This window comes from Musa acuminata, chromosome BXJ2-7, assembly GCF_036884655.1.
Source record: "Musa acuminata AAA Group cultivar baxijiao chromosome BXJ2-7, Cavendish_Baxijiao_AAA, whole genome shotgun sequence".
NCBI classification, from domain to species: Eukaryota; Viridiplantae; Streptophyta; class Magnoliopsida; order Zingiberales; family Musaceae; genus Musa; species Musa acuminata.
In genome coordinates, this window is record NC_088344.1 from 34,767,067 (window position 1) to 34,783,933 (window position 16,867).

At 41.0% G+C, this 16,867-nt stretch overlaps 1 protein-coding gene and 2 non-coding genes across 3 annotated transcripts; 2 read left to right on the top strand and 1 right to left on the bottom strand.

Annotated features, from left to right (window-relative positions):
* The first annotated feature begins 113 nt into the window (after positions 1-113).
* Positions 114-186, top strand: TRNAR-ACG (transfer RNA arginine (anticodon ACG)). The gene has a single exon. It is a non-coding gene; the product is annotated as a tRNA-Arg (tRNA).
* An 8,146-nt stretch (positions 187-8,332) lies between these two features.
* Positions 8,333-10,656, bottom strand: LOC135616411 (triacylglycerol lipase 2-like). The gene is made up of 9 exons (XM_065115605.1): positions 10,483-10,656; positions 10,282-10,392; positions 10,026-10,166; positions 9,844-9,954; positions 9,566-9,709; positions 9,394-9,434; positions 9,155-9,234; positions 8,884-8,979; positions 8,333-8,780 (listed from the first exon to the last, which is right to left on the bottom strand). Exons 1-9 carry the CDS (start codon positions 10,654-10,656, stop codon positions 8,458-8,460), a joined length of 1,221 nt encoding a protein of 406 aa, XP_064971677.1. The 3' UTR covers positions 8,333-8,457.
* Positions 10,657-13,911: 3,255 nt separating this feature from the next.
* On the top strand, positions 13,912-13,984 carry TRNAR-ACG (transfer RNA arginine (anticodon ACG)). The gene has a single exon. It is a non-coding gene; the product is annotated as a tRNA-Arg (tRNA).
* Positions 13,985-16,867: the final 2,883 nt, after the last annotated feature.

Below are 16,867 nucleotides of genomic sequence, written 5' to 3' on the forward strand. Positions count from 1 at the left end.
ATTTGCTTAGTTTAGTATTTTTTATTAACATCTTCGAAAGAAAATTAAAATTTTCATTATCGTATTAAAATTACTAAGGTATTCTAAAGTGTTTAAATTTCACAATCATTGTCGACTCTGTGGCCCAATGGATAAGGCGCTGGTCTACGGAACCAGAGATTCTGGGTTCGATCCCCAGCAGAGTCGTATGAAATCAATTTTATTATCTTAATTTTTTTTAGTGAAAATACATCTATTTTTGGATTAAATTAAATATATTTTTTATTTAAATAAAAGCTGGCTTCTTACCTGGCCATATAGATTCATGGTGTGGCAGCACCATGATTTGAGATGTGCAAGCAGGCCTTTCAAGGACTTCGCAGCTGCTGAGCCATCTTTGCTTGCCATAGGCCGTAGGGTTTGAAAGATCTCAATGCAGCAAATTATGAGAGATAATGGACATCATCACTTGAGCTTCTTGTATACACACAGCAGCTACCAACCAACCATTCCATGCTAGTCAATCATTAGAAGTTTTTTTTCGATCCTTTTTTTTTTCTATCGTTTTGGCATTATAATGAGGATCGATGTATCATAGGAGCACTATCCTGTAGACGCTTCGAATGAGTGATCTAACAAGGATGCTCAGATCTCCATCGATAACACTTTTGTCTTTGCCTAACAAGGATGTCCACCCCAACGATAGTAGATGACTTCTCGATCCTACCAATATAGACTTCTAAAGATAACTTGACATATGTCAGAGGGCACCACCTTGTATGACACCTTGTCGATCTATTTGTTGGCGATCATAATTTTGAATGTGCACTATTGATTTATGCTCATTTCTATGTCTTTGTAGATCCAATCCAATGGATATGGCTTTAGATAAGGAATGATCTTGAGTCCAATTTTTTACGATTAACATACCAAGATTAAATTCTTTTGGATTTTAATGTTAATGATCGCATTGATGATCTCTTGCTTCACTTGAATCTTGAGAGTGAATAATTATTCTCAAACTTTTGGATCAAAGGTTCGATTCAAATCTATAACACTTGGTCTATCCATAAGTGATAGACTCGGTTTCTAAGTGTGAAACGGGTGCTAGTTTGGTTTGATCTTCTTCTATGGTAGCAGTTGCCTTGTATCGATTCTGATTATTCTTCTTCCACTTCTTCATGAAGAGTTTAGGATGATCCTTCTAATATTTCTCTCATGTATGACCTATAATCATATAGTGAACACAAAACAAATACATTAAAATAAGTATCAAAATTGATCTATCAATTAGTTTAATTCATTAGCACTGATCGCAGGTGGGTATGTTGATGTGAAACACAATACGAAAGGGTCGACTCCTTGCTGCAATGTTTCGCTTAGCAGTGTATTATTTGCAATGTTTCTTGCTTGGGACTATCGTAACCAGCTTTCGTGGTGGCTACCCATATTTGGTTTCTTATTATAAGAAACTTATCTTCGAAATAAACCTTGCGTATAACAATCAAGCAATTTGGCCATTTTATTTGCCAAGGTAGAGGCAATAGCTTTATAAAAAAAATAATATACACCAAAATACATTTTTATTGAAAAACAAACTCATTCCTCACCCTCCACATGCATCAAAGAAGACATGTAGCAACAACAGCACTATAGATCAACCCAGATTTATCACCAATCTACTTGTGTTATGATAGATACTGTTTCGATTGACGACGACTCATCGGATGTGATGCCACTTAGTAGAAGCTGAAACGGTGGAAAAGGGATATAGCATGGATGCCGATTCGATCGGTTAAACATATGATTTATTATACGAAGATATATGATTTATTTTTCTTTCACCTCCCTTCGTACATGAATCTCCCGCAGAGTGAGTACACAAAGAATGTCAAGTCGGCAGCAATCGCGTATAGTTATAATTTTAAGCACTGCAGCGTGAAGAAGCCCATCAACTGTGTTTGTCGAAGAATGCGATGAGGCCGTCGTAGACGACCTGCTTGGCATTCACCCCCATCACGAAGTCCAGATGTGCGTACTCCTTCACCAGCCGAGCCACGAGCTTGTCGGCGGCGTCATGGTTGCTGAGATCATTCAACAGCTGCTGCACGTCCTTCACGTCCGACAGCATGTCCCCGCCGCCGTAGCAGAGCAGCAGCGGCAGGTGGTGTGGAATGTTGGACAAATGGTACTCGGGTGGGCTGCTCTGCCCATACGCAGCCATGTTGGCCGTACTGCTCCCGTGGTCGTATTTTGTTATCACTCCACGTCTGAATGCTGGGAGTACTCAAAGACAAGTATACATACACTCTCTTGTGAGGAAGAAATCTAAGTAGCTAAGGTATACATAATATTTTAGATTTGTATCAGACTGACTGACTCTGTGAAAAATGGACGAGTGTCCTCACGGATGTAGGCTGGAGTTCATACTTCAAGTACTTGTCAACAGTGGAGTCATTGAGGCAGCAGTTTGGCCCTACATCCAAAGTGAGTGTGTGGGTGTGTGTTGCAGAATAAGGAAGGAAAAGCCAATACACATATATGTAAATTAATTGAAGACTACAATAATAAATACATATATGATTAAATTCAAACCAAACTTATGTTGCCGGCGGAATATTATCACCGGAATAATTTGTACGTACCTGTTAATGATGCCATAAGGTCGTAGCAGTTCACCCCCGGCATAGCGCAGACCGACTCCAAAAACTTGGTTCCGACTGCCCTGCTTATCCATATTAGGGAACACACTTGAATTAGAAGAGCACATTTTCTTTTGACAACAAGAGGGATATGTTAGTTTATGTACCCTTTAGGATCAAATTCTGCCACTCCAAGCGCTCCCAACATCTGCAAGAAAAAAAACAAGAAAGCTATGACACAGCTCTGGACGTCGGAAAATTAAAAAGGAAGATAATGAATGATGTAGCTCCCTTGATGAGAAAAATCAATCGAGTGTCGTGAACTCGTTCTTACTTCTCCTGCGAATGCGCTGGCTGCAGCTCTTCCGATCGTAGTTGTCATGGAAGTCAGATAGGCCACCGGAGTCAAAAGGGCAGCTGACTTGATCTTATCCACCAGCTTCCCCTCGGAGAATGCTGATAGAGCTGTCAGAGTTCCCTGTAGCATCATCCAACGTCTGTCAGTTGTTGTAGTTGTAGTGGTGGCAGTAAGTAGCAGAACATACATACGAAGTAATTCAAAGTGGAAGGAAGAATGACATGTTTGGCCATTAAAGTACGTAAAGTCTCCTACCATGGAGTGACCAACATAGTGCAGCTTCTGCCCAGTTTTCCGGAATACGAAACCCACAGTAGCAGGCAAATCATAGCTGGCCAACTCATCCCATGACCACGCCCAATAAGCCTACCCGACAACAAAAGGATGATGCTCAATCATACCAACAACCTGCTCAATACTTCATAATCAGCAACGTAGAGAAGATGACCAACCGTGTCTGATGTTTCGAGAGACTCATGGCGACGGCTCCACCTGGTGCCCCTGCCGTGTGTAATCCATACATCGAATCCGTTGTCTGCAAGTACGAAAGGCAGCGATTGTTGAGGTGGATTCAGTAGCCATGTCAACCCGTCCTGCCATCATTCATCGATCGTCAATCATCATCATCATCATCATCAGAATGACGAAGAAGACAACGTACCCTGCATGCATGCATGCATGGCAACACATTCAGATTGCTTAAGGGAACGTACCGAGAGGACTCCATGTTGGAGCAGCACCGGCTGCCTCTTGCCCGCGCTGCCGCCTCCTCTTCCTTGTGGGATCCTGTGCATGGTCAGTATGTACCCGTCTTGCGTCTTCACCTGCAAGAGACGCAACAAGCTTCAACCACTCATGCCATGCCCGCATAAATCATCAATCCATCCACGTTTATCTGCACTCCGCTACCTCATATTCTCGGCACTCGTAACCCTGAGGGCTCACCACGGCGGTGCACACCCCATCATCCGCCGCCTCGAGGCTTTGCACCAGCTGCCGTCTTCCGTGAGCTCCAGCCAGCTCGCCCTGGAAGCCCATGGAGAGGACGAAGAAGATGACGAGACGCCAGTTAAAGCAACGGAATCCCATGTTGAAGGTAAGCGAAAGGTGAGATCACCTCCTTCACCAAGGATTGGTCTTCTTACGGGGAGAAGGATGAGGAGGAAGTGGATGATGGATGAGACCTCGTTCATGGCCTTCTTATAGGGCGGAGGAGGAGGAGGAAGGAAATGGCGAGGATGATCTGTGCAGGCAGTTGAAGGGTGGTGATATGTGATTCTCGCTACGTGTTAACAGCTCTCAAAAACTGGCATTTAATCCACCCAAATCTTATTCTATCAACACTTTAAGACATAAAAAGTCATATAATTTTCATATTCCGTTGGTCTAATTTTGTTGTTGTTGTTGTTGTTAATGGTTTGTTGTTGTGACCTTTTTTCACAACTACATGTAACTCCACAAAAATTGAAAATTAGATTGCCGTTGTGTGAAATAAAAAATATTGAGATAAATTTAAACTCTTCACCTCTACAGTATATGATGCATTACATATTCCACCAAGCATATCTCTTAATGGTGATTTACTAGTAGAACTATGCACTACCCTATTGAAAGCAAACTAATAGTATGGTAAGCTTTCGTCTCATTTCTTTAGGTGTCAAAGTTGTATCCTCGAAGGCGATGAACCATAGTGTGGTTTACTACCTCGGTTTGGCCATAAGCTTATGGATGGAAGGCTGTGCTCCCCTTCAATTTAGTATCTATAGTGGTCCAAAGTGAACTCCAAAAGTTGCTCAAGAAATGCCCGTCATGATCTAACACGATTGAACTTGAAAGGTCAAAGTGTGTCCACATGTGTTAGAAGAATAATCGAGCTACTCCTCTGATTATTGTCTTCTTGTAAGGCATAAGCCCCACCATCTTTGAAAACCTATCGATCGCCACAAATAGATAGTTGTGTCACCGTTTTATCATAGGTAGACCTCTTAAGAAGTCCATAGATATGCTCTCCCATGATCATGATGGAATGGATAATGGAGTATACAACCCCGATTTTCGTTTGGTTGGTTTTGAAGTGCTACAAAGGATGCATCCTCACATGAATTGAGCCAAGTCCTGCTACATCTAGGGCTAATAAACATATCATTACAAGTTCTCCAAGGTTTTGCTCATGCTAAAGTTTCCTACGACTTTTGTGTAGGAAAATCTAGAGGCGACATCACATGTGCAGCGGAAGAACATAAAACAAAAATACTCAAATTTCTCATAAATTATGTTTGTCATCGTGCGAAGATTAGTATACAAAATTTACAAAACTAATAAGTACGTATATGAAAGATTGTGTCACCTAGGGAGATTGTATATCCCTGAATCTCTACAGATCTATAGGAGTAGGTGAAAGAGGTCAAGTATTCTCCTCTCTAGCGGTGGATCACATAATAGAGCTACGACGATCCTCCTCGAATCTCCAAGCCTACTATTTGAGGAGGAGAAGGGGAGAGGAGAATAGGAAGTGACAACCAAGAGAAGCTCTAGCATATGAACCTTTGGTTTCCTCCTATTTATAGAGTCCCATGTTAACTTAACCCTATTGGATCTCCATCCAACTATCCAAGCCTCGTAGATTAGTGGATCTCTATCGAATAATCTCTCATTTAATCTTATTGGATCTCATTCATAGGATCCAATAATTCAGTGGCTTATTGGATATCCAATAAGATAGGGGCTCCGACGGATATCTTATATCCGAACCTCTACTCATCGCAATGCCTACCATATGTATGTGACCCTCTAAGCCCAATATCAAGCTAGTCATGAATTATACTGGTTAGAACTCCTTCTTGTTTGGTAAATTATTATCTCAATAATAATTTACTCCACTCATCGACTACGAACGTACTAGGCCACTATGCCGTAGTCCCCAAACGATACAAGGGAATCCAATCCATTGGACTTGTCTATCCTCAGTTACCCTATACTTATAGTCCCTCATCCGTCTAATATCTCAAAGACTATATACCAAGCATGGTACTATCAAGCCCATATAGTTTTTACTCGAGTCTCACTCTAATCAGATTCTCCCGAAAAACTCTCTCTCAATTCGAATGACCATAGCGAGGGATTTGTCTGAGCAAAAATACATGGGATATTCTTTTTATGACATCGAGGGCAGATGATCCTCTATCGACATTCAATAGCCCTCGTAAGATTGGCTACCACCCCCGATGATTGGTTGTGCTAGATCTGGAACATCTAGACCTATAAGTCCGATATCTAATGTGTCTCAAATCTAAGAACCAAATACACCATTGGGACTACAGAATCACTGTTTGATAATAAAGCATCATCAGCCATCCAACATTCCGTAAGTAGATCAATTAGTGAACTTATTCTTCAAATGAGCACATTATTGTACCCCTAGTATCCCTACATGAGCAACTATGAGACTAGTTGCATCTATCATATGGACGAGTATACAACACACTAGTCAGCACACTAGTCTATCCGGTTATCTCGATGTCCCTCTCGAGTAACCTATGACTAGGATTATTTAGGATCTGTGTTTAAAGGTGAATTGATCTCATTATCGTGATCACAATCCGATTCATATTGCACAGATCCCTGGACATCACAATATATTCATGCATATATGCAACAAGCAATATAAAGTGATAAAAAATTAAAATATAATATATAAAAAAAGAAAGCGTATCATGTCATACGTGTCATCACTCACATAATTGGCTTGTAGGGCACTAGCAATCTTGTGTCCAAGTCTCTACATTGAGTTATCGAGATGAAATTCTTTTGGAATTCAATGCCAATGATCGCATTTATAATCTCCTATTTCACTTGGATCTTGAGAGTGAGTACTTCTCAAACTTTTGATTTGAGGCTTGTATTTGAGTCTATAACCTTTTGTTCGAGTGCGAAACAGGTGGTAGTTCAGTTTGATCATCTCTTACGATAGTGATCGCTTTACATCAATTTTGATTATTTTTCTTTCACTTATTCATTAAGAGTTTGGAAAGATCCTTTTAGTACTTCTCCCATGTATGACCTATAATCTTTCAGTGCTCACAAACAAATTGTGTCTAGACAACACATCGATACTCTCGATAGGTAGAATTTGTGAAGTAGGTAGTCAGCATTGTGGACTTCTCACAATAGTTATATGAAGCTTTGGGAAGGAGCTTTGGGTTGCGGGAACATGAGGAAGAAGTGGTTATCGAGGGAAATTTTGAGTGCCACTACTTTTTGTCAAAACTCAGTAGTGTATTCTTGCAAGGATTGATCCCTTTCTTAGTATATGCAGAGTCACCTCCTTCATCATTTTTTGTGATGCCCCATAGGGTAAAATTCTTCTCGTATGAATCTTTTGAATTATGTTCATGACATATCTTCATCGTTATTGTTTCAAAGATAGGATTTCAACCATGTGAACAGGTTTGGTCAACACGAGTCACTCAAGCATCACCCTATCCTCACTGCCATAGTCATATAAATTAAAATAAGTATCAAATTGATCTATCCATTAGTCTAATACATTAGCACTGATCAAGCCTTCATAGGAGGGAATGTTAATGTGAAACTCAATTTGAAAGGATCGACTCCTTGTTGCAATGTTTCGCTCAGCAATGTATTGTTTGTAATTATACGTCTCGGATGGAGACGACTCTCTCTCTCCCTTAATGTGATGTTCTTTCCTCATTCAATATTCATTGTTGGGTTATTTTAGGCTTGCATCCAGCCTATGACGTCTTCATCTATTAGGCTAGTATTGTCATCTAGGTAGTAAGGTCGAGCAACGTTGCTATGTTATGGACCGCCATCTTGTTAGTGTTTTTTCCTTTGCTAAAGGCCTTTTTTTATTACACTTTAGATGGGGGCACACCCCTTATTTTTTAGAGAGAGGTGAGCCTTAAGATTTTTAGAGTTAAAAAACTTTTCTATGATTTTCCTTATATGATTTTTCTTATTTGGTTTCTTATACTAAGAAACATATCTTTGAATTAAACCTTACCTAAGACTGTCAAGCAATTTGGCGATGTCATTTGCCAAGGTAGAAGCAATAGCTTTATAAAAAAATACTATACACCGACATGCATTTTTATTGGAAAACTAACTCATTCCTCACCCTCCACACGCACCAAAGAAGACATGTAGCAACAACAGTACTAGAGACAAACCCATTTTTATCACCAATCTACTCGTGTTGTGTTATGATAGATATTCTTTCGATTGACGAGGCATCGGATGCGATACCACTTAGTGGAAGCCAAAACGGTGGAAAAGGGATATAGCATGGATGGTGATTCGACTGGTTAGACATATGATTTATTATATGGAGATATATGATTTATTACTCTTTCGCCTCCCTTTGTACACGAATCGCCCACAGAGTGAGTACACAAAGAATGTCCAGTCAACAGCAATCGCGTATAGTTATAATTAAGCACCGCACCGGGAAGAAGCCCATCAACTGTGTTTGCCGAAGAATGCGATGAGGCCGTCGTAGACGACCTGCTTGGCATTCACCCCCATCACGAAGTCCAGATGTGCGTACTCCTTCACCAGCTGAGCCACGAGCTTGTCGGCGTCATGGTTGCGGAGATCTTTCAACAGCAGCTGCACGTCCTTGACGTCCGACAGCATGTCACCGCCGCCGTAGCTGAGCAGCAGCGGCAGGTGGTGTGGAATGTTGGGCATGTGGTACTCGGGTGGGCTGCTCTGCCCATACGCAACCATGTTGGCCATACTGCTCCCGTAGTCGTATTTTGTTATCACTCCACTTCTGATCGCTGTGAGTGCTCAAAGAAAGTTTTACATACTCTTTTGTGAGAAAGAAATCTAAGTAGCTCAAGTATATGAATGATATTTTGGATTTGTATCAGACTGACTGACTCTGTAAAAAATGGACGAGTGTCCTCACGGATGTCGGCTGGAGTTCATACTTCAAGTACATGTCAACAGTGGAGTAATTGAGGCAGCAGTTTGGCCCTACATCCAAAGTGAGTGTGTGTGCGTGTGTTTGTGAGTGCAGAATAAGGAAGGAAAAGCCATTACACATATGTAAATTAATTGAAAGACTACAATAATAAACACATATATGATTAAAGTCAAATCAAACATATGTTGCGGGCGGAATATTATCAGCGGAATAATTTGTGCGTACCTGTGAATGATGCCATAAGGTCGTAGCAGTTCACCCCCGGCATAGCGCAGACGAACTCCAAATAATTGGTTCCGACTGCCCTGCTTATCCATTAGGGAAGACAGTTGAATTAGAAGGAAGAGCTTTAACGATAACATCACTCAATGTATGGTCGGTCGGTCATGTTGATAAGGCCTCTGATGCTTTTGTCAGCACATTTTCTTTTGACAACAACAAGAGGGATGTGTTAGTTTACGTACCCTTTAGGATCAAATTCTCCCACTCCAAGTGCTCCCAACATCTGCAAGAAAAAGCAAGAAAGCTATGACACAACTCTGAACGTAGGTAAATTAGAAGAAGATACTGTGATGTAGCTTCCTCCCCCCCCTTGATGACAGAAAAATTCAAAGAGTGTTGTGAACTCGTTCTTACTTCTCCTGAGAATGCGCTGCCTGCAGCTCTTCCGATTGGAGTTGTCATGTAAGTCAGATAGGCCACCGGAGTCAAAAGGGCAGCTGACTTGATCTTATCCACCAGCTTCCCCTCGGAGAATGCTGATAGAGCTGTCAGAGTTCCCTGTAGCATCATCCAACGTCAGTCAGTTGTTGTAGTTGTAGTGGTGGCAGTAAGTAGCAGAACATACATGCAAAGTAATTCAAAGTGGAAGGAAGAATGACATGTTTGGCATTAAAGTACGAAAAGTCTCCTACCATGGAGTGACCAACATAGTGCAGCTTCCGCCCAGTTTTCCGGAATACAAAACCCACAGTGGCAGGCAAATCAAAGCTGGCCAACTCATCCCATGACCACGCCCAATAAGCCTGCGAGACAACAACAGGATGATGAACCTGCTCAAGACTTCATAATCAGCATTGTAGAGAAGATGACCAACCGGGTTTGATGTATCGAGAGACTCATGGCGACGGCTCCACCTGGTGCCCCTGCCGTGTGTGATCCAGACATCGAATCCGTTGTCTGCAAGTACGAAAGCCAGTGATTGTTGAGGTGGATTCAGAAGCCATGTCATCCCGTCCTGCCATCATTCATCCATCATGCGTCAATAATCAGAAGAAGAATGACGAAGACGACAACGTACTGTACGTACATGCATGCATGGCAACACATGCAGATTGCTCGAGGAAACGTACCATGAGGACTCCATGTTGGAGCAGCACAGGCTGCCTCTTCCCCGCGCTGCCGCCTCCTCTTCCTTGTGGGATCCTGTGCATGGTCAGTATGTACCCATCTTGCGTCTTCACCTGCAAGGGACGCAACGCAGCAAGCTTCAACCACTCATGCCATGCCCGCATCAATCATCCATCCATCCACATTTATCTGCACTCGGCTACCTCATATTCTTGGCACTCGTAACCCTGAGGGCTCACCACGGCGGTGCACACGTCGTCATCCGGAGGCTCGAGGCTCTGCAGCAGCTGCCGTCGTCCGTGAGCTCCGGCCAGCTCGCAATGGAAGCCCATGGAGAGGACGAAGGTGATGACGAGAAGCCAGCAACGGAATCCCATGTTGGAGGTAAGCCAAGGATGAGATCACCTACTTCACCAAGGATTGGCCTTGTTATAGTGAGGAGGGTGAGGAGGAAGTCGGTGAAGGATGATACCTCGTTCATGGCCTTCTTATAGGGCGGAGGAGGAGGAAGGAGATGGAGAGGGTGATCTGTGCAGGCAGTTGAAGGGTGGTGATGCGTGATCTTCGCTACTTGTTACTGACATTGTTATGGCCTTTCACAACTGCATGTAACTGTACAAAAGTTGAAAAATAGATTGTTGTTGTGTGCAATACAAGAAGTCGAACTAAATTTAAACTCTTCACCTCTACAGTATATGACATGCCGTTTAAAAAGGCCCGCATAACATATTATTAGGCAAATTCATGCAAACGTGATAGAAGAACATTGAGATCACGGAAAATGTCACAAGAGATTGTGTCTTCGGAATGAAAATAAAAGATACTATTGGTAATGGATCATGATGACACTCTAATTTTAGCAGTGAACCATTTGTTTCTTTTTATTCAAAACTTTTTATTGGTGATAGGTTGACGATATTCCTACCTATTGAACATGTATAGTGCATGCTCTGAGTGTCACGATAGGGTATATTATGTATGCCTCAGCGATAGAATAGGATACCTTATGCCTCAATGATATGATATATCATGTATGTCTTGCTATGTACGAGGCCTAATAAAGCAGATGCTCTGAGTGTCACAAGCATGTATCAGACGGATCCAGGCTTGGAGCACTAGAAAGCAGTAAAGTGTATCCTTAAGTACTTGAGAAGAACTAAGGATCTTTTACTGGTATATGAAGGTAATAGCCTCAAGGTTGAAGGCTACACGGACTCGAGTTTCTAGTCCGATATCATTGATAGCAAGTCGAATTTGGGGTATATGTACACCATAAATGTAGAAGTAATATGCTGGAAGAGTTTCAAGCAAGATACTATTGCTGACTCGACTACAGATGCGGAATACATTGTTGTGGCAAAGACAACAAAGGAGAGAGTTTGGATGAAGACATTTATAACAAATCTGAGCGTCGTGCCAACTAGCAAGGAGCCTATTCCCGTATATTGTGACAACAACGAGGCGATTGCTCAAGCGAAGGAACCAAATCTCATCAGAAGTCTAAGCACGTTCTAAGGAGGTTCCACCTGATCAAAGCGAATGTGAGCCGAGGAGATGTAGTAGTGGAAAGAGTTACATCCGAAGATAACATTGCAAATCTATTGACAAAACCGTTATCACATATTGTCTTTAAGCATCACAAGGGTCTGATGGGGATCAGACACATAGGTGATCGACTTTAGGTCAAGTACGAGATTGCTAGTCATAGGTGCCCTAGAAGCCAATTACGTTAGTGATGACACGTATAACTTAACACGCAGTCTTTTTGCTTAATATTATTATTTGATATTTTATCACTTTATATTGTTTGTAGCTTGAATATATTGTAATGTCCATGGATCTATATAATGAGAATCAGATCGTGATGAGATCATGATAATGAGATCGATTCACCTTTAAACATAAATCCTAAATAATCCCGGTCATAGGTTACTAGAGACAGACATCAAGATAATCGAATAAGTCGGTGTGCTGTATACTCATCTATATAATGGATGCAGTTGGTCTCATAGCTACTCGTGTGGGGACACTAGGGATACATTACAAGTGCTCATTTGAGAATGAGTTCATTGATTGATATGCTTACGGAATGCTAGATGGTTGATGATATCTTATTGTCTGACACCGATTCCATAGTCCTAGTGGTGTTTCTGGTCCTTAGACTTGAGGCACCAAGAATGTCTTGTATAAGTATTTTATTCTTTTATACTAGACTTATAGGTCTGGAGGTTCCAGATCTAGCACAATCGGTCATCGGGAGTGGTAGCCAACCTTACGAGGATAATTAACTATTAATAGAGGATCATCCACTATCGGTATTATGAGAAAAATATCTCATGTGTTCTTGCTTAGACAAATCTCTAGCTAGGATAATTCGAATTGAAAGAGAAAGAGTTCTCCGAGGTAATCCGATTAGAGCGAGACTCGAGTAGAAACTGTATGGGTCTGATAGCACCATGCCCGGTATACAATCTCTGGGATATTAGATAGATGAGAGACTATATGTATACGATAACCGAGGATAGACTGGTCTAATGGATTGGATTCCCCTATATCATCTGGGGACTGCGACGTAGTGGCATAGTACATCCACAGTTTATGAATTGAGTGAATTATTATGGAGATAATAATTCACTGAGCCAGAAGGAGTTTTGACATGTATGATTCACGGCCAACTTGATATTCGGCGTAGAGGGTCACACACATATAGTAGGTATTGCAATCAGTAGAGGTTCAGATTTGAGATATCCGCTGGAGCCCATATCTTATTGGATATCCAATAAGCCCATGAATTATTGGATTCTATAGATGAGATCCAATAAGAACCTATGAGAGATTATTGAATGGAGATATAATAATCTAATAGGCTTGGGTAGTCGGATGGAGATCCACTACCTAATAGGACATGATCCATTAGGGTTAAGTTGACAGAGGACCTCTATAAATAGGAGGAAACTAGTGGTTCATGAGCTATATAGCCTTTTTGGTTGCCTCTCCTATTCTCCTCCCCTTCTCCTCGTCAGAGCAGGCCTAGAGTTTTGAGGAGCATCGTCGTAGCCCTACTGTGTGGATCACTGCTAGAAAGAAGGTCGCTAGACCTCCTTCACCCTCTCATAAAGATCTATAGGGATTCAGGGATATATTCTTTCGCTGTATATGTGATGCCGCCCTCAGATTTCCTTACGGTCAGTTCCCTATAAATACATGTATTCTTGTAAAGAATAAAAATATATTTGAAAGTGAATTTTAATAAAACAACTACTTTGATTTTTTACAACAAAGAACAGAAATGTCAATTTATTTATTTTAATCATATATTATTATAGTATCATAAGAATACTTTTCACAAAGTTAGGTTATATTATTCCATGAGATTTTTAATGAGGTTTCAAACCTTTAAATCACACATAAAAACATTATAAGATAACAATTATTTGACTATGAGAAAAGAAGCATTCGTTTAGAATCTTAGAAGACTAAAGGTCGATAAATAAAGAATATATCAAAAAACAGCAAAAGATTTGCTTAGTTTAGTATTTTTTATTAACATCTTCGAAAGAAAATTAAAAATCCCATTATCGTATTAAAATGACTAAGGTATTTTAGTGTGTTTAAATTTCACAAGTATTGTCGACTCTGTGGCCCAATGGATAAGGCGCTGGTCTACGGAACCAGAGATTCTGGGTTCGATCCCCAGAAGAGTCGTATGAAATCAATTTTATTTTATTAATTTTTTTAGTGAAAATACATCTATTTTTGGATTAAATTAAATATATTTTTTTATTTAAATAAAAGCTGGCTTCTTACCTGGCCATATAGATTCATGGTGTGGCAGCACCATGATTTGAGATGTGCAAGCAGGCCTTTCAAGGACTTCGCAGCTGCTGAGCCATCTTTGCTTGCCATAGGCCATAGGGTTTGCAAGATCTCAATGCAGCAAATTATGAGAGATAATGGACATCATCACTTGAGCTTCTTGTATACACACAACAGCTACCAACCAACCATTCGATGCTAGTCAATCATTAGAAGTTTTTTATCGATCCTTTTTTTTCTATCGTTTTGGCATTATAATGAGGATCGATGTATCATAGGAGCACTATCCTGTAGACGCTTCGAATGAGTGACCTAACAAGGATGCTCAGATCTCCATCGATAACACTTTTGCCTTTGCCTAACAAGGATGTCCACCCCAACGGTAGTAGATGACTTCTCGATCCTACCAATATAGACTTCTAAAGATAACTTGACATATGTCAGTGGGCACCACCTTGTATGATACCTTGTCGATCTATTTGTTGGCGATCATAATTTTGAATGTGCACTATTGATTTATGCTCATTTCTACGTCTTTGTAGATCCAATCCAGTGGATATGGCTTTAGATAAGGAATGATCTTGAGTCCAAGTTTTTACGATTAACTTACCAAGATTAAATTCTTTTGGATTTTAATGTTAATGATCGCATTGATGATCTCTTGCTTCACTTGGATCTTGAGAGTGAATAATTATTCTCAAACTTTTGGATCGAAGGTTGGATTCAAATCTATAACACTTGGTATATCCATAAGTGATAGACTTGGTATAACACTTGGTATATCCATATGGTTGGATTCAACATAGGTGGATATGTTGATGTGAAACACAATACGAAAGGGTCGACTCCTTGCTGCAATGTTTCGCTTAGCAGTGTATTATTTGCAATGTTTCTTGCTTGGGACTACCGTAACCAGCTTTCGTGGTGGCTACCCATATTTGGTTTCTTATTATAAGAAACTTATCTTCGAAATAAACCTTGCCTACAACAATCAAGCAATTTGGCCATGTTATTTGCCAAGGTAGAGGCAATAGCTTTATAAAAAAAATAATATACACCAAAATGCATTTTTATTGGAAAACAAACTCATTCCTCACCCTCCACACGCACCAAAGAAGACATGTAGCAACAACAACACTAGAGATCAACCCAAATTTATCACCAATCTACTTGTTTTTGATAGAAGATAAGATTTCCCCAACTATATGAGGAATCATTCTGTTGAGGGAAATCCTTCCTCCTAATATGTATAAATAGGAGAAGGAACATATTAATGTATTCAAGCTACTTCACTTCTTTAATAAATAGGAGAAGGAACATATTAATGTATTCAAGCTACTTCACTTCTTTAATAAAGCTTCTTCAATTATTGTTCTTATCTTCTATTATTTCTATCATGGTATCAGAGTCGCTTGCTTAGAGTAAGCTCTCTTTTCGCTGTGAGACCATTTCCACGTTCGACGGCAAAAGAAAAGGCTTTCTACCATTGCTTTTCCGTCGTCAGGCCGTCGGTGTGACAAATCTTTCCTCATCGGCGAATGACAACTGTCTTCTCCACTGCCACTCTGCGCCAATTTCCATTTCCTTCCACTGCTGCGCTCACCAGCACTACCCCACTTTCTTCCTCGCTATAGCTACCTCCTACCTCTTTTGATGCAGCTTCCTCCTCTATTACATCTCTGCTATAGCTTCCTCTTCTGTTGCAGCTTCTTCCTATGCTGTAGTAGCATCACTGCAACATTGTTGTAGATTTCTCCTCTACTGTTGTCGCAACCGTCGTCGTTGCAGCCACAACCGTCGCTGTCGCAGCCACAATCATTGCTGTCACAGCCACAACCGTCGCTGTCGCAATCGCAACCGCAACTGCCGCTGTCGCAACCGTCGTCGTCGCAATTGCAACTGTCACTGTCGCAATCGTAGCCAAAGCCATCGCTGTCAAAACCGTAGCAACAACAACAACAGCAGCAATATGCTCTTGCCCTACTCAAGAAGCCTCTCGTTTGTAAATCATTCTTTTCATCGATTCAAGATTGGTATCCTTGTTAGGAGCACCATTTGCGGGGGCATGATAGAAGATAAGATTTCCCCAACTATATTAGGAAATCTCTCTATTCTATTGAGGAAAATCCTTCATTCTGTTGAGGGAAATCCTTCATCCTAATATGTATAAATAGGAGAAGGAACATGTTAATGTATTCAAGCTACTTCACTTCTTTAATAAAGCTTCTTAAATTATTGTTCTTATCTTCTATTATTTCTATCATGGTATCAGAGTCGCTTGCTTAGAGTAAGCTCTCTTTTCGCTGTGAGACCATTTCCACGTTCGACGACAAAAGAAAAGGCTTTCTACCATTGCTTTTTCGTCCTCAAGCCGTCAGTGTGACAAATCTTTCCTCATCGGTGAATAACAACTGTCTTCTCCACTGCCACTCTGCGCCAATTTCCATTTCCTTCCGCTGCTGCACTCACCAGCACTACCCCACCTTTCTTCCTCGCTATAGCTACCTCCTACCTCTTCTGATGCAGTTTCCTCCTCTATTACATCTCTACTGTAGCTTCCTCTTCTGTTGCAGCTTCTTCCTATGCTGTAGTAGTATCACTGCAACATTGTTGTAGATTTCTCCTCTACCGTTGTCGCAACCGTCACCGTCGCAGCCACAAACGTCGCTGTCGCAGCCACAATCGTAGGAAGCTACAGCATAGGAAGAAGCTGCAACAGAAGAGGAAGCTACAGCAGAGATGTAATAGAGGAGGAAGCTGCATCAAAAGAGG

What these genes read in the sequence shown, in the direction of transcription:
- LOC135616411 (XM_065115605.1), bottom strand. Translation starts at nt 10,656, where the DNA reads ATGGGATTCCGTTGCTGGCTTCTCGTCATCACCTTCGTCCTCTCCATG. An exon ending in TCCAACATGGAGTCCTCATG is followed by an intron (nt 10,167 to 10,281) that starts GTACGTTTCCTC and finishes GAATGATGGCAG; the next exon opens with GACGGGATGACATGGCTTCT. An exon ending in ACTCGTCCATTTTTTACAGA is followed by an intron (nt 8,781 to 8,883) that starts GTCAGTCAGTCT and finishes GAGCACTCACAG; the next exon opens with CGATCAGAAGTGGAGTGATA.